At 45.0% G+C, this 22,926-nt stretch overlaps 1 protein-coding gene across 5 annotated transcripts in view; it reads left to right on the top strand.

Moving 5' to 3' along the window:
* The window catches only part of mast4 (microtubule associated serine/threonine kinase family member 4), a 105,243-nt gene that overhangs the window by 34,778 nt on the left and 47,539 nt on the right, over positions 1–22,926 (top strand). For 4 of the 5 annotated variants that reach the window (XM_080847752.1, XM_080847753.1, XM_080847754.1 and 1 more), the window contains exon 4: positions 16,280–16,311. In XM_080847752.1, the coding sequence (XP_080703878.1) occupies positions 16,280–16,311 (32 nt within the window). Of the gene's footprint in view, positions 1–16,279; positions 16,312–22,314; positions 22,398–22,926 lie in introns of those variants that run through there. The other variant, XM_080847755.1, reaches the window with a different exon arrangement.

Below are 22,926 nucleotides of genomic sequence, written 5' to 3' on the forward strand. Positions count from 1 at the left end.
CTCTCTCTCTTTCTATCTGTAACTCTCTCTCTCTCTTAACTCTGTTAATGAATGAAGTCATTTCCAGGCTATTACTTACTGAAATCCTGTTTGCGTGAAGTTGCGGGGGGGTGGGCATTGTTCAGATTGTTTCCCCGAAGTATACATAGGCATGAAAAGTACGGTATGTCATACGTTCATTGACTACATCTCTGTGTACATCCTGTAAGCCTTATTTACTGTATCAGATGATTTAAACCTCACCTCACCATTGGTTAGACTGCTGACTTCCTTTCAAGTTTTTTGTGTGTGAGATTGTCTTCTTTTTTCTTCAATTTTCTCCTCCAAAAATGGAATTCCTCTAATTGTTCTTTTGAGAAGCTGTGGAGGGTGACGAGGGAATCAGGGGCCCAGTCAGTCGAGTCCCCTGGAATGTTTTCATTCCCAGTGGGATAATCTGGCCGAATTGTTCCTACTGTGCGAGGTCAGGTTTTTTTGTATTTTTTTACTTCCTGGGAACCCACCCTCTGCGAAAGGTTGAAAGGTTTTAAAATAAATACAGTTACATTAAGGTTACGCGCCACTGCCCTTTTGCATTTTTTCTCTCTCTCTCTCTCACACCCTTATCAGTGCGCTGCAAATTAATGGGTGTCTGGCCATAGACTTGCAGACTGAGTACATTGTAGATAAACCAGCAGAGAGGGTTTGTTATGTGGTCATTTGACTGACCTTTACAGGGATAGGCCTTCTTCCCCCAGTCTAATGTAGTTGGCAGACCAGTCTCAGTGTGATAAGAGATCACCAGTGCCTGGCTGGCGAGACAAGGAGCGAAGCGAAGGGGTACCCACTTAATATTCACAGGGCAGTCAGTGCGAATTGAAATGAGTGAGAGCGAGTGTGAGAGAGGGCAAGTGTGAAAGAAAAAGAGAGAGAGGGAGAGAGAGAGAGAGAGAGAGGGAGAGCGAGAGAGAATGGAGAAAAACACATGCTGAAACAGACTGTGAAATTGCCGGATGGAATTGGTGGCGATGGCAATCGAGGAGAAAGTTATTTCTCTTAATGCTAATAATTTCAGCACATGGAGGGGGGGGGGCACAACGGTAGCAGTGGGGAAGTGCGTGCACAACGGTAGCAGCGGGGAGGTGCGTGTCGGCAAAATGCGGCAGTTTTCTCGGCAGGCGGCTGGCACCGGGCCCTGGGGAGGCGGTGAGATAAGTTTCAGCCGAGTGGCGCGTGCCGGCAGAGCCCCGGCAAAGCAGTGCATGAAATCACTCCAAATTGACTTTGGGGGGTTGCATCAGTGTTGGAGATGCGCCGTGAAGTGGTCTAACGTGCTGATTACCGGAGGCAGAGGAAAGCCCCCTCCCCGCAGGCTCAGAGCAGCTGCAGGTGGCCAGGGTCATTGCAGAGGTTGCCCTCTTTGAGGCTCGCTGCTGCCAGCTGTGACTGTGTGCCCTTCTCCTCTCTATGTCTGTTTTTTACTCTTCACCTCTCTTTTTTTCTCTCTCTCTCTCTTTTCTCTCTTTTCTCTGTCACTCTTGCAAGTCTTTTTTACAATGTCTCTCTGTTGCTCTCTCTATCCCTCTCTCCCTCACTCTCTCTTGTCTCTTTCTTTTTCTCTCTCTCTGTCTTTGTTCTACCCCCAGCTGTGCTCTCCATCCGTTCTGGCTTTGACCATTTTCCCTCCACACCGGATCGCTTATCTGTACCCGGGAGAGAGCGCGGTTAATGATGGATGTCGTGCCGGAACACTGGGAATACTGTTCTCCACCGCAGCCATTCCTAAAAGTGGACGGGCTGACAGGATGCCAGCAGCATTGTTTAGCAGTGGCACAACATCCACAGCAGGATGTCCTCTCCTCCTTCTGACCCCCCCCCCCCCGTTCCCCTTTCTCCACGGTCACCTAGGGTGCGGAAGAGCGTGGCTGCTCAAGGGAAATGAATCTGCGGCTCCCTTCGACTGCTACGCTGAATTAGTGTTGCTATCTCTTTCCCTCCTCTCTCTTGCTCTCTGTCTCTTTTCAGCTTTCCCTGTCTCTCTCTTCCTTTCCCCTCCTGCTGTTCTGTTTCGCCTTTCTCTCTCTCTCTCTCTCACACACACACTCACTCCCTCTTTCGCTCTCATTCACACACACAGCAACCAACCTACCGTCTCTCACTCACTCTCTCTTTCACACTGTCCTGAAGTTACGGGGTGGTGGTGGGAGAGGAACGTGAAGGCAGAGGGGGGAGGTGTCAGCTGACTGGCCCCCTCCAATCAGATAAGTTCTGATGTAAGTGTTTAGCAGCTGCTAAGATCAGATCGAGTGTGCCGGAGCCAAGAGGGGCTGCGAGGCAGCACTGCAAGCATGGCTATGTGCCGGCTGACAGCCATGTAGGACCAGTAGCGGTAGATCCCTTGTGTGTGTGTGAGCGCAAGAGAAAGAGACAGCCTGCGCAGCCTGCGCGTGTCAGGGAGTCTGAGTGTGTGTGTGAGGCACTGGAGAGGCGGACGAGCGGGAGCATGGACGAGTCAAGTATCCTGAGGAGACGCGGGCTACAGGTTGGGCTAGACCGGACTCTCTCACCACTGTGCTGTGATGTGTTTGTGTTTGCTTTTTTCTGTGTGTGTGTGTGTGTGTGTGTGTGTGTGTGTGTGTTTGCATGTGTGTTAAGGTGTGTCTCCTTGTTTTACATTCAGAGGTCTGGAGTGAGTTACACAGCTTTTTCTGGTGTGTGCAAGGGTGTGTGTGTGTGTGTGTGTGTGTGTGTGTGTGTGTGTGTGTGTGTACATTTCAGTGCAAATGTGTGTGTGTGATAATGCCTGGGAATATGAGGTGAATAATAATGTTTGTGCTCTGGTTGACTGAGTGGGAGTAGGTGTGTGGATCCAGACAGTGAGAGATCTCTATGTGTGTGTGTGTGTTTTTTCTCTTTTTCCTCTCGCTGCAGTTCTCACAATCATTTAGTGAGGAGAGACACACACACACACACACACACACACACACACACACACACACACACACACACACAGACAGACCTGTCTGCTCAACTACAGGCAGCTGAGTGTCACATCATTATTCATCCTATTCAGTTTTAAACTTGTAAACTTTCAAAGACTGCCTGTTCTGTAATGAAACTCTCCATAATGAATGACCAACTGTAGACTTCAGTGTCCCTACCTGCCGTCAAGTAAATATGCGTCTTGTGTCTTGCATCAAGGCATTGATTGAGATGTTTGTGCCGCTGTGTGTGTTGGCATGTTCTGCATTATTGATTTTTGCTTTATGATAATGGAACAGATATTGAATTCGTGCTCCCAAGACGGAATTGTTGATATTGAAAGTATTCGGTGTGTGCGAGGGCAACCGCTACTGTCATTTCAAGAGATGGGCTGGAGGCGTTTATTGAATAGCTGAGCTTAGATAGAGGGCATACTTCAGCGGAATGAGGAGCGTGGCAGAGGCACTTACCCATTGAAATGCCTGCTGTCATGCCTCATGTGTTTCAGAGTGTTCAGCTGGATGACATTGTTCCTGGGAAATATAACCACTGTGCTTCAATGGCCCAGATTTTATTTATTTATGACAATTCAGGGCATGGATATGGCTTTGCTTTTCAAAAGATGGAAAGAATCAAATGATGACTCCTGTCAGGGTTTGGTACATTTCTGTGGGGTGGGTTCTGAATTGAAATGGGTAGGAAATGTGTGTTTTGTGTTTTTAGAGCTTGAGTTTCCTGTTCAAAGTCAAATCAGTAGTCATTTTACTTATTACTTATTCATAAATTATATTACTGTGGTCCATTAATTAGAGGAAAAAAAGAAAATCTTTCATGTGCCAATAGCAATCACCCCCTGTTAACAAGAGTGAGGCAATTTTTCCTGTGTATCACATTTTTTTACCTCTGAATTAAACCATTTGCTTCAACAAAGCTCTGACTTGGCCTCCTGTAGATTAAGGATCACAGTCAGGACCCCTCCCCTTCCTGCGCTGAGGTGTTTGCTGAGTTCCTCAAATTAATTCAGGACACTTTGCATCTGCATTACATTTCACTCAGCCGCCCGTTAACATTTAGCGTAATTGCAAAGTGTGTTTATCAGGGGCTGGCAAAAGGGGATAATTTCCTCCGCCATGACCATTAATCTCCCTGCTCTTTGTTGGCAAAATTAACTTTAGCCAGATGGAGGCTAGCTCTCTTGTTTGTTCTTGTTTCTTATGAACCTCGTGGCTCAACGCACTTCTCTGTGCGACTTAGTGAGGTGTTACCTCAAAGAGTCCTAAAAGGAAGGACCCCCCCCCCCCCCCCAAAAAAAAAGAACCTTTTCATGTCTCCAGTGATGATAGTCAAAACCAAAACAAATGACAGAACCCTTTGTGTGGGGTGGAGACAGTGGAGGCGGCAGACAGACCGTTGTCTTGCACAGGCGAATGAAGAGCGTAATTTGTCAGGCAAATGACTGACAGTTCTCCGAGCGCAGTCTTCTCTCATGGCTGATGGCCTTTCAGAGGCAGTCCTCTGGTGTTGTTCTCACCACTCCACAACTGAGTGAGTCTTCACGACTTAACACCGCGGGTTTTCTTTTTTTTTGACGGAGACTCTAGAAGGTGTTGAGTCCAATTTAATATCTGTTTTAACTCAGGACTCTGCCAGCCACATATGGTGGAAAATATTCAAAGTATGCCTGTGTTTGTGACTTCCTCAAAGATGAGACTGTGACATCTGTTTCCGCTGGAAGCATGTTCTATGGGGATCCATATGCATTATCTAGACTCTTCAGTTTCGGATCCTTATCTTTAGGCCTATCAAATGTTGAGGGCATTTGTGCTATGCCTTCTTTCCATAAAAAAGGGTGGGAGGGGGATCTGAGTAACAACACTGTGTGTTGATTGTTTAATACCGTAAAGGAGCTTGAAGAGGAGGGTCTTTTTGAGAAATTTGTATTTTAGGCTTTGGGAACTTCTGGGAACAGTCCAGGAAGTACGTTGCAGACATACTATGCCGCCCAGGATTTGACTCCGGGCCAAGGTCACTTTCCCATAGACTCCCATTCACCCAAGTCCCTGGGGGAATGCCTTACGCTCAGGGAATGCCCCCACCAATGGTCCACTGCAAGACCACTGCTAGGAAACAAGCAAATGCATTGTACAAGTCTGAACTGGTGCCCTTTCCGTGGGGGTGTTTGCATTGACAGAGTTTATGACACATAGCTGGGAAATGTAGTTCTATATTTAGCAGGAAGAAAGAATTGCATGTTGAGTTGTGGTTGATCGAGGCACTGCTCGTTGACTTGTTGACTTGTTGACTTGATCAAGGTTTTGGACTGATTTAAATAGATTGTCATGCTGTGCAGTATATAACCAGTTGATTCATTGTTATTATTTTTTTTTTTTTTAAAGCCATTCCTGTCGTAATGAGCATGGGTTGGTTTGGCCATGTAGGATTAGCTCAGCATATCGAAATGGACCAAGTGCATACAGGCACTGTAATTAGAATGAATAGACAATACCGAGCCTGCATTAGCTTTATAATTACAGTTTCGGTAGGGAACGTGCCACAAATCCCAAGGGGGAATGTTTGGTTTGTTTGTTGAATTTAGCTCAATTTCACATATGCCAAGACCAAAAAAAGCATGGTGCTACTGTTTAATGAGATGTGCCCTTGTAATTGCCTTTTTTCATGGAGATAATTACTCTGCAGTAAACCTTGTGAATATGTTATATGTGTTGTGCTAAGAAGAGGCTTGTGTAATCCCTCTCACAGCTGGGAACACTATAGAAAGTTCTTGCACTCTAAACAATAGGAGAGCTGGTTGAAAACAGGTGTTACAGTCTTGCTCAGCAGAAGGTTAAATGCTTATAGCCCACGAAGAGCCTCTTCCTCAAATTAAAGGACTGGCTACAAGCTTGCAGAGGTAGTCATGCTAAACAAAAATAATGTTTTGTCTCAGAATGGAAGATGATGATCATGCAAAAACGTCCTCTTTATCTTTGCTAGAAAAATTCTCATATTCAAAACGATGAAAACATAACCATCACATGAATAGTTAAGATGTGCAGAATCTACTTTCATGCATTTACTGACAAAAATGAATGAATCATTAATTGGGCCTAGTCAGTTGTAAGACTACATAATTACAATTTGGTTTACACCCAAATTGCGATATTAAAAAAGGAAATGACTTACTCTAGCCGTTAATTGAACATGTTGCCAGTCTCCCTCTCTCTGATGGCACTGGCTAAAAACCACCTGACGCCCGGGTGATACAATCACAAAACACTCATCAAAATTTAAAGTACAATCTTCTCCAGTTGTGCAGAATCAGGACGTGACATTTTCATATTGATATTCGCTGTCGGTACTCTCTCCGGCTTGGGTTTGCTTGATGTCACCCTGGTGTTTGCTTGATGTCACCTGGTTTGCTTGTTGGCACCCATTAGCATACGTGTTTGCGCTTTTTTTTTTTTTACCCCAGATGCTGTTTATCTACACACCTACACAGACTCTGTTCCTCACCAGCTTTAGTGGGGGGGGGGGGGGGGGCAGAAAAGGGGTGGAAAAAATCCCTTCTCTGTTTGTTCTCACGTTATGACAGGCCAGCGTCCATCCCGACGTGCGGATCCTCTCTGATCGTTATCTGATCGTGTCCGGCTATTTATATTCACCGCATGGCATTTGCTCACAGGCAGCGCGGGCACTGATAATGCAGCCATTTGGGAACTCCACACGTGGTCAGTGCCGCCTTCTAGGTCTCTTAGGCTTCTGACTGAAAGCAGCACTGAAAAAAGAGGAGGGGAGGGGAAAATCACACATCGCTCGGTGTCAGCTCAGGTCTGCATTTAAAATCACCCGAGGAAAAGTCAAAAATTAATGCATTCATGTCATGAGTTGTCAGAGCTGTTTGAAAGCAAAGTTAGACTGCTAAGTAAGGAGCCTGTCAAAGAGCTGGAGCAGAAAACGTTTTTTAAATTGGTGCTCTCCACACAGGGTGTTTTTTTTGTGTATTCTGATGCCCACCTGTCTGCCGTCTTTAGCACCTGTGCTTTGGCTTCCGTTGAATGTTCCTATGAACCTTCATCTGCCAAAGTCACATGGTCACGCCTCTACGCCAAGGTGTTACAGAGGAGCCAGAGGTAGAGAAGGAATTCTCAAGGTGAAATCATACCCTTCCAGGGTTTCTTTCATTCTCAAGGTGAAATCATACCATACCAGGGTTTCTTTCATACAAGTAATTTTTGTTAAACATGACGACAGTGTTTTTGTTATTGTTCAGGTTAGTATTAGCGCTGACCAGTCAACGGCAGACATATTTTTTCTTTGTTCCTGTGGCATTCTTCCTTTTTTTACATTTTTTTGGGAGGCTTTGTTGTTGGCTCTATAAACCCAAGTGGGCACTCAGAGATGTAATCAAGAATGTTGTATTAATCACACTTTTTCTTTTAACAAGGACACATTAATTGCAGAGAATGTTACCCACATAAACCGAAGGCTTTCTTTTCATTTGCTCTGGGCTCTGTTTGATTTGGCCCCCAAGGTCTGTGATTCATTGTGTTGTAATCCACCGAGGTACTGAAAGGGCTGCACATGGAGAGAGATGTGCTATTGCTTTTGCTCGAGAGCTTGATGTCCCTGCTCTGAAAAATGGTTGCGTGACTCATCGGGAAGGAGAATTGCCACATTTATAATGTTCCATCTCCCGATGTGAAGAGCAGTTTAGATGTCAGCACATTGATCAGTGGATATAAGTGGCAGGAGCTGTGAGCTTTGCCATAAACACTGAAGTATAACCCCAGCCCCCTCCCCCCTAAGGGAACATGCACAAAATCAATATCAGGAAAACGGTCATTAAGTGTGTCTGAAAAAGGAGTGTGAAAATGTTTTGCTAAGTGTGCATTTTGGGTCAAATATTGAAGTCGTTTTAGAGTGATTGCAGTAGTTTTAGAGTGAAAGCGTATCAGATCCAGAGACTGCATCAGAGATCAGAGATCAGAGACTGCAGTCACCTCATGTCTCTTGTGAGCTGTTTGTCGAGAGCATGAGGGTGAGCTGTATTGTATATTGTATTCTACAAGTGTCTGGGCTACCTTACAGAAAGCCAATAAGAACTCTCTTCACAGCTCCCCCCCACACATATTTATCTTTGATACACTCTCTGCAGCTTTTAGAGATCATCACTGACTCTGCTGCTGATTGCATTATTGTAGGCTGTCAGTCACGCTGGAAATCCCAACAGCAGCCCTGCTCATGAGGCCAGTGTGAGCGTGGCCCCCTCTTAGATGCCATGATCACATCATGTGGCGTATTGATCTTCACGACCCTCGCCAATACTGAGAAATACACAAGATACTTGTGCTCCCCTTTTAAAGATTGAAGTCAGACCCCTGTTTGTGTGTTGTGAGTGTGTGGTGCGTTGTGTGTTGTGTTTGGTGAATAAATAACCTGCCGATTTTAGATACTCAGTTCCACGCTCTTTAGAACGTTGAGTTAACTTTTCTTTTTCTTCTCTGTTGTTCCCATCTGGTGACAGTAGGTGACTTTTCCGTCTTTATGCTCTTGATAAAACCTGAGTGTGCGCGTGGTGAGTGATAAACCTCACAGCGATGACAAGAAGAATCCCTGACTTTAAGTGATTTTCAAGTGAAGGAATTTTAATCAAGTCCTGAAACACCAGTCATCACCTGAAAGGCCAACTCTCATTCCTCACGTTCAGCCTCTCCTATCTTCAACAAATTGCAAATTTGAGTGTAAAACCCTGCACCCCCTTTCTCTTCTGATCAAAAGATGCTTATCTACCACGGTATCTGGTCAGTAGGCACACTCACAATAGGACGCCAGAGCTTAGTGCGATTCGCCTGATGAAGCAGAGACAACATCTGGCTCCATGGTATCCCAAAACTCATCAATCAAACTTAAGGTTCTATTAGTCTTTTGAAATATGTCTTTAGTTTTTAAATTGTGTGGGTGAGGACGTAAACCCATACTGCGTACTGTCACCGAAGCCCCGATACGAGTAACACCTCACACAGAGAGAGGGAGAGAGAGAGTTAGAGACGGAAAGAGGTAAAGGCTTAAAGAGTAAAAATGAAAAGCTTGCGCACACACACATAAGAACACAAACACACACACACACACATGCACAAACAAAGAGCTTTGTCCTCAGTACTGGTTGACTGCTCCGCTTTCATGCCTGCTGTCAGCCTGTGCCCCAAAAATGCATTCTGTTTTCCCTCGGTCTACCATGAAATGCTGCGACATATGCGTTTTGCAGTTTTGAACTGTTGTTTTGAACCTCGAATCTCGACTGAAGGTGGATTCCTTTGGTAAAGGGTTCCCAATGAACAACAAAAGGTGCTCCTTGCACATTTCCTGTGTATCTGTGACGCTCTCCCAGTGGACATTTTTTTTTTAAACATGTATTCTATTTCTTTTTTCTCTTTTTCCTTTCCTTTTCTTTTTCAAAATGAGTTCATGTCTGCCATATCTGGATGGAATTTGTAGGTAAAATCATGTCACTGGGTTTGTTTTCAACCTGAAACATGCAACATGGGCTGCTATGGACTTGAAGAGGAAAGCAATCACACAAACACACACACACATACAAACACACATGCATGCATGCAACCCCTCCAATTTCATGCTGCGGTCAGCGTTTTACCCCTAGTGCAAGTATGTGCACTTTTGATCTTGATGGGTTAGAAACCCAAGCCAACTCAAAGGGAATTATTAATACTGCATCACAAGAGACTCTTTAAAGAGGCCTTAACACAGCTTTGATGCCACAACGGAGGGCTGGAGGAGGTTTCAGTAGCGGTCATCCAAAGACACTGGCCCTCTGGGTGGTTGGGTGGGTATTGGCGTTACTCGGCCTACTACCAGAAGTAGGAGAAACCCACCTCATGTCAAGACTTCATAACTCCTCTTGACTCCTTCTTTTTGTATTGCTTGGCTCGGTTAACTCTCTGAGCTGCAACTGTTTCGCCATGTGTTCGTCTGTTTGCAGAGATCTCTCTTCAGCTTTTTGTAACTTTAAGGAACGATGAGCGAGAGCTCTTTTGAAAATTCAATGAAGCGAAGGTTTGAAACGGTTCCTTCAAAAGCCTCCAGGTCTTTTTGAAGTCTTCTATCAATATCTTAGAATTCATCGCACGAGAGAACCTTCAAGTCTCTTCGATCAAACCGGTTTTAACTTTGACACAGGTTTGAAGATTTTGAAGTCCTTCCAATCCTTTTGCACACAAAAGACCAAACAGGTGGACATCGACCTATTGCAAATAGATATTGACAAAATCAGCAGTGGTACTGTTAGATGTTTTTTTGTCAGTAGTGTAAGGCACTAGTTCTATATAGGGAACAATATCCTGTTATCCTGAATTTTGTATTAAGAATTTATCAGGATATTGTTGAATATCACATTTATCATGTTCCCCGTTTATCCATGGTGTGACGGCCCTTGGACTTGTTCGCTTCGTTCTGTTGCTCCTTTCCCTTTTTTAGTATTGGCTCATCCCGGCTGGTCACCTGAGATCTGCCTCACCTGTGTCCACCTCTTTTAAATCTCAGTTAGGCCGGCCCCAGAGAGGAGGGAGAGACAGGTGGCACATGTACTCCTCTTCAGTGGGCATTTGTTTTACGCTTGTCACACTATTTTACACTGCACAACACCTAACTTCCCACTCCAAAGCCAAGGATTTATTTCTAAACAAAACAAAACAAGAGAAAAGCATTATAAAGCAAGCAAAACTGGCAGTAGGAAAGTCAGTAAAAATTAGGATTGGAAAGTTTTTTTTCTTTCCAATCCTGATTTTTACTGACTTTCCTACTGCCAGTTTTGCTTGCTTTATAATTCTGATCGTGCCTTTTTCTCTTGTTTTGTTGAGCTTACTTGAAATAAATCCTTGGCTTTTTTTTAGTATCAAGTGCATGTCCTCCTCTTTTGTTGCTTCCCTGAGCCGGGTCATAGCAGGGGTGACAAATGGTGACATGTAATTGTAGGGGGTTCTTATTGAGGTATTTCTGGCAACTGACCTAACAACATTGGTGCCTTCCCCACATCCATCTCATGCTTCCTTATGTATGAGCATCATGTGGGCTGGGCCCCATGCTCAACATCGCTGATGTTACTTTTAGGATCCGTGCCATGCTGGAACATTTGGATGTCTGCCGTTGATGAGTTTTGACAGGTGCGCAGATGGCTGTTCATTTGGAACGGTGCTAATCAGCGTTGTCTGCGGTGATCTTTCTATAAACAACCTCAGCCCTGCTCTGTTGTACAGCTTTACAGTCTTGGCCCTGGATCTGCTGTAGGATTTCACTGCGCCACTGAGGCAGAAAGCAGGGAGGTGGAGGAGACGAGACAAAAAAAGACAAACGCACAAACAGCGCTCACATGTTCAGCCAACAATTTGTGTCAGCAGCAGAAGGTGGTGGCTATGGAGTTTGATCAGGGATCAGCTAAAGCGGCAACCATGTTACATGCCGCTTGAGAAACAAGCAGTCCCCCTCTGGTGCTTTGTGGTGCTGATGTAAGGAAATTGTACATCAAAACATGTTTCCTGAGCATTCGCAGAATTCTATTCAGTGCGATTCTTTGTCCCGAAAGTCGTTTCATGACACGGCCACTTCTATAAAGACAAGAGAGCTTAGTGAAAAAATAATGAAGGTGTGAAATCAATCACTTCGTTGTGGATCCAGAAAATCCCTTGAGAATTCATTAAAAGTTTTTCTTTCTTGCTCTCTTTTTTTTTTTACTTCAGAAACACACAAGCTCATCATCAGCCACCTAGCTTCTACAGTCTAGTTTTCTATCGGCAATGACTTAATGATCAGTCTCACCTCAAAACACAGACTTTGTGAAAATGTACCGTCTGTCCCTTTCCCAGTTTGTGAGGCTTTCTTCTGCACTGCACTGTATTTTACAGTATGAAGTATAGAAGTACAGTTCATTCAGGCCAGTGATACTAGCAGGTAAATGATGCATATTAACCACAGGTAGATCAAATGGCAGACCTGTGGCTTTGAAGAGGATTTAGAGGAAAATGAAATGCAGTTGGAACATGTTGGATTATAATTGAGACAAATTGTCATATATCTGCTTTCTGATGAAACTTTTAGCTTATAGCTAGAATATAAATATTGAGTTTAACTTGGTAAATAAATGCTTTTATTAATGTATATGCTGGTCTATTTAATGTTGCACAAGAATGAATGCTGGAAACCTCCAAAGACCTTTACTAGCTAATGATGTGGTCATTTTGGTTATAGTTATTAAGTTAACAGTTCCAAATTGATAGTTTAGTATATTTTATGAGACTGGTGAGACTGAGTCATGAGACCGATGTGGGGCCGATCTATTATTTAACCACTATGGTAGACACCACACTTTTTGTGTCTCTTCCATGTGTTCAACTTAATTGATCTGCTGTTGTGTTGAATAGTTGACACCTATCCAGTCGGGTGACATCACTAACATTTTATTGGTGCTGGTGTCAGTATGGTGCCAGTGGGCCTTGGTGGCCCTTGTGGGGAAAGTATTATCATTTAGACACAATTGCACCCATATTCACTTGGCGTACATCCACAAGGCTTTTGTACTGGCATTCATTTGGTGTTGTCCTTGAGAGGATGGTACATATTGTACTGCCTTTGCTTTGGAACTCCTGTGTGAGGACGGAGCTAATGCACCGACACCTGTCTGGAAGCTGTCAACAGTTCTTCACTGACTGGTTGAAGTAATCTGGTTTTTATTTGGGAACTGTTTTGAACCCAGAACTGTTGTCGATCTTAGAAACAGGCGGCAGTCAAATTGCATCATGTCTGGTCCAATGCCTGTAGGAGTGTACGCTGATATCTTTCTTTCTCGTTCTCTCTCGTTCTGTCTTACATCATCACCCCATCCCAGCTTGTAGCCCCTTCTTGTAGGGCTTAGTGCCCTATTAGAAAAGTCTTTCTTGTCAGCGTTTAGTCAGTGGTTGTCAAGCCTTGCCTCTGCTGCTCTGTCACGCGACCTCTCGCCCCTCTGCGGGCGGCGGATAGATTGAACGGCGCGTGCCTCTGATCTCCGTGGCCAACCCCTCTCTATCGCACCCGACCCAACATACATCACCGGAGTCATCGCCACGGAGCCCTCCAGCTCCACAGGAGGTGGACCAATCAGAGCGTGAGCGCATCAGTCTCTCTGATCTCGTAGAGTCCTCTTCCGTCAGCCAGTATTGTGAGGAGGGGGACAGCAGTTGACAGCCACGGCAGAGTCACTAACTGCAACGTTTTCTCTCAAACACAGTCGCACACACACACACACACACACACACACACACACACACACACACACACACACACACTCATTGCCATACACACACTCACTCACACACAATCATTGCCATACACACCTGAAGAGCTGTCATCAGGGAGGACCACGCAGAGTTCCTCCTGTTTGATGTAGTGAGGAGATTTGGAAAGATTCCATTTCTCTCCCTCCCTTTTTCCCCTCTCTGTCTTTTTTTTTATGTCATTTACCCAGTATGCGGCGGAGGGAAAGTTAGTGTAGTTAAGATGCATGTCAAACCCAGATGGAGAATAAAGCCTCAGCCACGTGATCGCTACAGCAGAAACCTGCTGCGTTCTTTTTGTCGGCTCCCACTCGTTATCACGGCATCGCACCGCAGCCCCTTTCAACTCCCAGGCATCAATGCCAGATCCACAAGAGAGCTGCAGAACAGAGTTCCTGAACAGACCACTTTTCCACCACGATTCATATTTATGAGCAGTTGAAGAAGTATCGATGGGGAAAAGAATGAATGAAGCGGTGGTTACCCTTCATATAAGTGCTGTATACGTTTTCTTGCTTAACAGAAAAAACGTCATGCACATTGTAGAGGGACTGCTATTATCTCCATAACTAAGAGGCATCCACCTGTATGATGTGACTGGGCAAGGAAGCAGACGGTGAGGTGCCTGTTGGCTGGACTGGGAACGATTTTGTGGGCCTTGGTTGAGAAGCAGGTCATTAGAAGAAACTCCTTGGTTATCTCCCCCACAATTAACAGTCGGTGTCTTGGGATATTTTGCGAGACCACTCAGTTGCCCCCCCTCCCCCCAAAGATTGAATTGACCTCGTTGTGTTAATGCTGTGCAGCCAGGTGCTTATATCTTGTGGAGAACCTATGGTTTATTCATGCTGTTTAATTGCAGCGCTCTTTGCCTAATTTTCATTGTTTTTTCCTGAGTAGATGTTTTTTCTCTCTCTTGCGCTCTCACTCACTCTCCTCACTCTCTCTCTCTCTCTCTCTCTCACTCTCTCTCTCTCTCTCTCACTCTCTCTCTCTCTCTCACTCTCTCTCTCTCTCTCTCTCTCTCTCTCTCTCTTCCTCTCTCTTCCCTCCACCATCAGTGTAAATCACTCGGGCTGCGCTAATTAGCCATGCTAACGGGAGTTGAGCTCCTTCCCAATGTCACGCTGACCCATCCGCCCAGATGAGCAGCAGGTAGGGGCTGCACACTTAGCCCTGATGGATGACCAGAAGGTCTACCGCCGACGCACAGCACCTCTCTTATTAGTTCCCCCCCTTTAAAATGTTTTTCAGAGAGGAATTTGAATTAATGGTTTATTTAAGACAAAGGGGCATTTGTTATGTTTTAGAAGACTGTGCAGTTTTCACACGTTGCATGCTATTACCCGGAGACTGGCACAAGGGGCTGTTTTTTTTGTTTTTATGCCTTCGAGTATTTGCTTGCTGTGCCTATAGTTATGGTTATGTTGGTGGCTCAAATTTGTTTAATTTTCCGCTTTTCATTTTCATTTTTCCTGAGGTGAAAATTAAATGCAGGAGCTGAATAAACACAATTCCTCCCGAGAGACCATTTTTATCTAATTTTAATCTCAATTTTATTTTAATTCAGTTCAATGCTTTAGTGAAACCCTCTGGCTATACATCCTTGCCTTTGTGTGAGTGCTGTTGCCTTTTTCAGTGTGTTCTTTTCAACCCATCGAATCACTTTCACATTTACACCAGATTTGCATTGCCAGTTCATGTCACCTGTGCATGAGCACTGAGTCCCAAGTGACAAGAACTCATTTTTTTGTGCAAATGCTGCCCTCTGGTGGCGTCTCTGTGTCATTGCTTTTCTTTTTATGGTAGTATAGGCCTTATGTATGCAATACATCTTCCTCAATGAGGCTCATCATGTATTAATTGGTAAACACAACAAAACGTTGTGTGCAATGGGAAATGCCCGAATTTTTTAAACCATTTTAATCTAATTTGATTAATGATCATTTCATTGCATTTGCCAATTGGCCATTAAGACACTTGGTTCATTCAGTTTTTAGCTGAAGTTTGGATATTAATTTGATTGAAGAATAAATCATAATCATTTCCTTTTAAACTGCAGAATTAAAATTATGGAGTTTTATTAACCAGATCGTTATGGATGGCTTTTGTCTGTCGATAGCTGTAATCTACTTCTTGGGATAATCAATGAAAATGCTGAAATTGCCGCCAAAAATTTGGTGGATTTCCCTTTTATTTGACAAATAAATATATGTATGTATTTTACCTTAGCCAGACCTAAACAAACATGCAGGCATGACATATGCAAGCATGACATATGTGCTCATCACCTGAGATGATATCTTCTTCCATCTTCATCAGATATATTTACTGCAGTAATCAACGTCGACATGCATTTCATGATCAGGCTGGGGCGGGAGAATGGCACATTGGTTAATTATTCATCGCGAGTGACTCAGTGTTTGGATCCGTTTGTGGAGGCAATACAGAAACTGGGTCGTTCCTTTAGAGCCAGAAGAGTGAGGTCATGGCAGGAGAGCTGGCATCTCAGCCAGGCAGGCGCTCCTGGAGGACACGTAGCATAAGGGTCTGCTTCCATGGCAAAGAGCCTGGGAGGGTGAGGCGCCTTGCCGGCTGTTTGGGACAGAATCTGGGTGTTTGAGATCACGTGTTGGGGAAATCCCCAGATCGCTTATTCAGGAGCTGGTGTTGATGGTGGTCTGTTGGAGTATTTGTTTATTTAGAAATGTGATATGTTTTGCACTGAATAACACCATTTGTTTTCCTGTCTGTATATCTGTTAAATAGATTGTCACAAAATGGCACAAAATTGTAATAGCACTATTACCAGGGAGAAACTATGTAACTAAAACGTTGTTAGTTAATTTAGGTTACATGTGTTTTTTGTCTGCTACTGCTATCACTTGACACCCCATACTTTGTCTGCTTCCACATATTGTGTTATTTTTAGTGCGTGGTAATTTATGAGATCACACAAAATCTAACATGCTTCACTTTTGTTCTTTTGCCCACAGAAGGAGCTCAGTCTACCCAGAAGAGGGAGTTTGTAAGTAAAAAAGGATGTTATTTATCTATTGCTTCTGTCTTTTGCATTTTTGTGCACTTTGCGGCCATCATCAGGAAAGTCAAAAATGAAGGTTTCACTGTCACTGACGAAAAAAAACCTATTTGCATTCAAACAAAATCTCGTCGGTGCTGCTCTTTAATTTTATTAAAATGAGCCACACAGCTAGAGAAGAGACATGACTGCTTAATAAACACACAGAAAGCCTCTGACATGCTTGTAATCGCAAGCTGAGTTTGAGTTGTGTATCCTTCACTGCTGATCTAGTGTTCTGCTGTGCACTCCTTATCAATGCTGCGGACAAAGAATCTTCAGCTGAAGTAGTGGAATGTTAGTGGAGAGGATGTGTGATTTTGCCGGGTTCCCAATGGGAAGTACACTAAATGATTTATGCCGTGTTGTTGGGTACATTCAAAATGTAATGCTACACAATGTGTATCATATTACATAAAGCCAGTCTTATCTATAACCCTGGTAAACCCCGTCAATATCATGTTTTTCAACAGATGTCCCCCCCCCCCCTGTGCATACATTTAACAATGACACACAAAGGGAAGACGGACTATCCATTCTGGGTGTCAGTTCTCCTCTGTGACACCTATCCTTGAATTGTGGCAGTGTCTGGCTATTTAATTCTCAGGCGCAAATTAGATTCCAGCCCTGGACCTGGGGACTCGCCGAGCGGCCTTATTACTGGTGACCTTAAGGCTAATATAACACTCCTACTTCCCAGGGGAGCTGTACCTCTGAATCATATTTATGGTCCACATATTATGGTCTGGGATCTAAGAGCCTATTTACACAAGGCATTTATATGCCGCAGGCCTCCAGATAGATTGATTCTCTCTACGTGCAGATGCCTACTGGCCTCGGAAACTAATGTAGACTGAGTGAAGAGAGTCAGTCAAAGGACTCAGGATGTAGTTTGAATGTGGGATGAAGGAACTGTGGCTTACTAACAAATTATTGTTCAGTTTGATAAGAATGAAGGTGAAAAGGAATCAGGGTTGTGTTCAAATGTAGTATGAATGAACCCAATCAGGATTTTGCTGGATACTTCCACTCCAGTATCCATTTCATCTCGGAGAACATCTGCAAATCTTGCTGTGAAACTCAGTAAAAGCATATCCGTTCTGTACTACCCTTGTTGTTTTGTAATGGGGTTCCAGCCATGGCCAGTTCAGACCAGCAGTTTAGCCTCATACTCCTGTGTGTGTTCAAGAATACCCACGTGCCAGCCCACTCACATTTTAACAGACTCAAAAGAGGGTCGGAAATGAAATGTCACAGCAAGGTGTGAAACACAGAGTAAGATCTTGATACATCCCATGTAAGTTATTTGGTTATGCATCATTCATCGTTTGTGTGTGTGTGTTTGTTAGACGGGGTTTCTTCGGGGGGCGGGGACAGGGACGGAGGGGTCTTGAAATGTAGCTCAACAGCTTCTAGATCCATCTCTTCCTGTGGTCACAAGGGAAGGTGGTATCAGTCTCAAGGGGTTTTCTAGGCCATTTAAAGATGTGCTTTGCCACGTGGAACCTTCCCCGGATTGTGTGTGTTGTTTTAGGGGTGTGTGTGTGTGTGTGTGTGTGTGTGTGTGTGTGTGTGTAATAACTTGGCACGGTGTGTCTCGTCCCACACCTGCTCCCTCAGCACATACAGACAGAGGCGACCCACTAATGACAGCCAGGAGACTGCTGCTGCAGGAAAGAAACAGCGACAGTGTCTCTTTCGGACGCAGAGCCACTGAAGTTGCCATGGAAATCTCACCGTTGCTTCCTTAATGTTCCTCTCATTCTTTCATCCCTGTGCTTTTGTACACTGATCACACTCAGACTACTCTAAAGATAGGATAGAGGACTTTTGCACACGCTGCCTTTTGCCTACTGCATTGTCTAAGACATCATGCTGTCGCCACCTGATTGTGTTATGTCTATCCAGAGACTGTTATTGATTAATGTGATTGTTTTAAAAGTACTTTATTTGCTCTATTTTTTTTTGTGTGGGTTAGTTAATATGCACGTAACAGCCACCCTGCTTGAAAGTGCTTGTCACTACTTAGGTCAAAGGTTTGATTTTCATTGGTCTAAATATAGGCTGTGGCTGTTGTTTTTGTAGCGACCTTAATGACTCTTGCGCCTGCCATGGTCGCATAAGTCAGATGTATTACATGCAACCGATCTGAGCAAAGGGGGGGGGGGGGGGTCGGCGGCATCAGAAGTTCAACATCCCATTCCCGCACCATAGCTCCTGAGCTAATCACTTGAAAGATATATGAAGAGGCTGATTTATTAGGTCTTTTATGAAACATCTAGTTTTCCATCTCGTCTAGCATGCGCTGCTATTAAATAGTGTAAAAGGTTTATGAGGTCCAGATCAGCGGTATGCAGGCCCTTCCCTGAAGAGGGAGGGAGGGGGAGGAATGACTCCCTTCATGTCCGCACAGGTGAAATATTTTCCCCATCAGAGCTTGGCACTTGGCCTGATCATGAGAATGGAGACATCTGCTCCTTGAATCTCTGCCATGTATCCTGACCACCATCAAGCCCCTCCACAGAAGCTGGAATGGGCTTAAGCACTCCCCCTACTGGTAAAGTCTACTCTACCTATACAAACAGTTTTTTATTCAGGCACCGCATGTATAGACCTTTCTGTACATAGTACATAGAATAGCCTGTCTGTTGAAAAATGGTTATGGCTAAGTTTAAGGTATTGAAAATCATTTGGACATACTGGGTTCTTTGTGCATGAGTGTTGTATTGTCTATACCTTAGGGTGAACAGACTACCTTAGAGAACACCTCCCTTTTGTTTCGTGAATGACTTTTCCCTCTTTGTTTAACATTTTCTCCCCCTCCCATCGTTGTATTGAAATTCTCTCTGTGCACGCTTTGTTGCAGTCTCTTGTTCCTTTTCAGCAAAAGGATAGCACATCCTGCTCTCCCCTATTCTGCTGTAGACACAAGAGAATAACACATATTTACACTGGGAACAATAGAAGGAAAGTAGAGCACAGTAGAAACCTCTCCTGACATTGAAATATTGTAATTTTATGCTTGGGGGTAGTCTGTAGATTCTCTCTTGGTCCACGGATGCATATCCAGCCGTAGAAATTGGGTAGAGAGATGGCATGTCAATGAATCTCTGGCCTTTCTACTGGTGATTTATGAAGTGCCCCGACGTGACAAACAGCCGTTCCGAATGATGAATGTGCTCTTAAAGATGGCCGTCGGTTTTGTTGATGGTTGCCAAGGGGCTCTGAAGGTGGTTGCTGGGCTGAGGCGTGGAGAGCGGTGAAGTGGCAACCTCACTCTGTTGACGGAGCTGCACCAATCTGACTGTTTGCCTGTCAGAGTGCAGGGTGGTGCTGTGAGAACACACGCAGAAACACCAAGCAAACAGTCTGGTGGCTGGCCACTGTGTACTTTGTGTCATTGATGTGCTGAACAGGTGGTCGGCCTCTGAAACCAATGGTGTATGTAGTTTTACTCGCTTTATGTGCTTTATCTGTATATTCTGTGAACATTGTTTCTGTTGTTATTGTACGGAGTGAATGTAGGAAATCGCACTCTCAATCAATTCTCAATCATTTTTGCTTTGAAAGGCATTGCACAAGGCACATGTGGTTGCCGTGAAACAAACTAGTGTTTTCCAGGTCAGGAGTAAGTGGGCTATGAGGCCTAAGCTGATGTCCGGTCAGGTGCCACGCTTGAGGAAACACGGTAGCTTGTTTAAATCTATTTAAGGTTAATGCTCCATAACCTCTTCTTGCTGCAACCACTCGACACTCCCAGATGCAGATCCTTTACCAAAAGCACTCTTTTAGCGAGCCCTTTGCTTTTTTGTACAGTAAAACCAAGTAAAACCCCTCCCTCTGCTTACATAATCAATAAGAGCTGCTTTGCTGTTCTTAAGTTGCGACCATAATCCTACTTAAACATTATTGTGCCTGTTGCCCTGATGCTGCTTGTGCCTCGTTAACCAGTCAAGCGTTCTGAAAAGGGAAAACTTGGAAAGAGGCGGCAGCGGAGGTTCTCCCGACTGAGTGTGTGTTGTATGAATGAATGAATGAGCATTAGCTGGCTGGTTGGAATCTTGGCCTACTTGTGTGCCGCAGCACTTGTCTAGGCGCTTACCCTGCTTTCTCCACTCCCTCGTTCCCTCTCTCTCCCCCTCTCTCTCTCATGCCCCAGTTAGCTTGCTGACTGTTGGTGGGCGCTGCTGTTGCTGTTGCTGTTGCTGCTGCTGTTGCTGCTGCGTGACACCACGCCTGTGATGAGATGCAAGCTGTCAGCCGCACACACACGTTCCTCGAACCTGCTGGGCACCAGCATCAACAATTCATGTGTCGCTGAGATGCGGCAGAGCTAAAGTGTCGGAGAGGCGGTGGGCCTGGGCTCCCTCTGGAGATGGGCTGCAGGGGCTGAGGGGGGCCTGGTGTTTAAAGAGTACCGTGTGTCTGCTGAGCTTGTGTGATGGTAATGCGCAGCATCAGGGGAGAGGACGGGGAGTTTTGGGGAGGCAGAAACTCATTGCTGTTCAAATGTACTGTTCTAACTACTATAATGCTTTGACAAATTTTGTTGTGAGTTTAACATGATATGTATGGATACAGCTCTGACTTTGCCTTTGAAGTTTTACTGCTGTTTGTGTGCATCTAATGGTCCTTTGATGAAAGGTGCACACTTTAACATTGTCACACTTAAAGTAGAGGATACCCTAAAACAGGCTTTACTATATCGAGTACTTTCTGCAAGAAGTCTTTCTGGTATCAGCAGCAGAACTCAGCTCTGATTTCCTTCTCTACTGAATCTCATTATCAGGTCTTTACCAGAAACCCGTGGCTTTTCCGCTTTGTGATTCTCAAGCTCATTAGAGCTGCAATCTCAAAGTACCTTTGTCCTCAATGAGTAGAGTCTAATTCAGCACATACGCAGAAACTTCCAGAAGCCTGCACGTGTTAGATGGAACTTCTTATGATGATATTTAAGGAAGGTCTGTTTCTTTTTGTTATAAGCTGACCCTGTATGATTTAACAATTACATCACACAGCCACTCACACACACACACACACACACACACACACACACACACACACACACACACACACACACACAAATACACATCATTTTGTTACAGGTATTGCCTTTTTTGCATCTGTCGCAGCATACCTTCATATTTCTATGTTCCTTAAAAACACTGGTGCCTTTTATAATACAAACAGGCGGTTGGATGGTTCCCTCAGCATTGTTTTCAGATGTTTTCCTCTCTGGCACACTCTTCTTCTTCCTGGGCCCTTAGTCTCTGCTATATGACATGACAAAGCAAAAATGAGCCAGGCTGCAGTCAGTCAGGCAGGCAGGCAGGCATGCATGCACTGCTGTTTTTGTGAAACGTCAGGAAAGTCTCCCATCCTGTGGAGCTCACCTTGCCTTTGGAGCCCATGCCGTGTGAGCGAGTGTGTTTTTTAAAGTGGTGATGCAGGACCGTGTGTGTGTGTGTGTGTGCGTGTGTGTGAGCAGGAGGCGGGGCTGAGGCACAGCTGAACGCATGTGAGTGTTTGTTTCTGCGTGTGAGTGTTTGAGAGAGAGGGAGAGAGGCTGAAGGGGGCGTGTGCTAGGGGAGGGGGAAAAAAAAGAAGAGGGGGGGAGGAGGTGGAGAAAAAGAGCGTGAGAGCAAGAGGGAGAGGGAGGGGGGGTGCTTTGTCCAACCTCTACAGGCGTCCACAGGCGGCTTGACACTCTCATCTGACAGCTCGGGTGGAAGTTGAGGCAGCGACAGGGGGAGAGAGAGAGAGAGAAAAAAAAAACACCCACAAGAGGGTTTTTCCCCTCCTCCTTTTTTTCCCTTCTCTCTATTTTCACGAAAGCACTCACCAGTTCCCCCTCTCTCCTGCACGGTAGCTCGCTCTGGCTCTGGCTCTGGCTCTAGCTCTGGCTCTGGCTCTTTGTCAGTGCAGATGGGGGTGCGTGAAGGTTGACCGTATCATGTGCACAATAGAGACAGCGAGTGCTTTGGAGCCATGAAAGCCCAGCGGGAGAGGTTGAGGATTCCGGGGCTGACGCTGGAGTGAGTATACATATCCCCCTCCTCCTCTCCTTCGTCTTTCTGTCTGTACCTTCTGCATTGAGGTCTCGTTTATCTTGGCGGCAGACGTCTGCTCATCTGCCTGCAGTGTGTTTTTGTTTCTGGAAGCTAGCAACAGCACGGTGGGGCTTAGCCTTGTGCGTGTGTCTGTGTCTGTGCATGTGTATAAGGCATCAGCAGCAGCATTGACACAGCATCCGCAGCAGCAGCAAGTGTAATTAGAATATACTCTGCAGTTAGCTAGCAACAGCACTGGTGTGTGTGTGTGTGTGTGTGTGTGTGTGTGTGTGTGTGTGTGTGTGTTTGAGTGCGTGTGTGTCTTTTGCTTGTCTGTCAACCCCAAGCCTCGGGATTGCTGCAGCTGTTTATCTTGGCTGCCTGGTTATGATGACACACATGGGCACACTCGCTCGCACTCACAGACACACACACACACACACACACACGCACACACACACACACACACACACACACACACTAATGCACGTTCGTACACATGCACACCTTACAC

This window comes from Sprattus sprattus (genome assembly GCF_963457725.1).
Source record: "Sprattus sprattus genome assembly, chromosome: 11".
Lineage (NCBI taxonomy): Eukaryota > Metazoa > Chordata > Actinopteri > Clupeiformes > Clupeidae > Sprattus > Sprattus sprattus.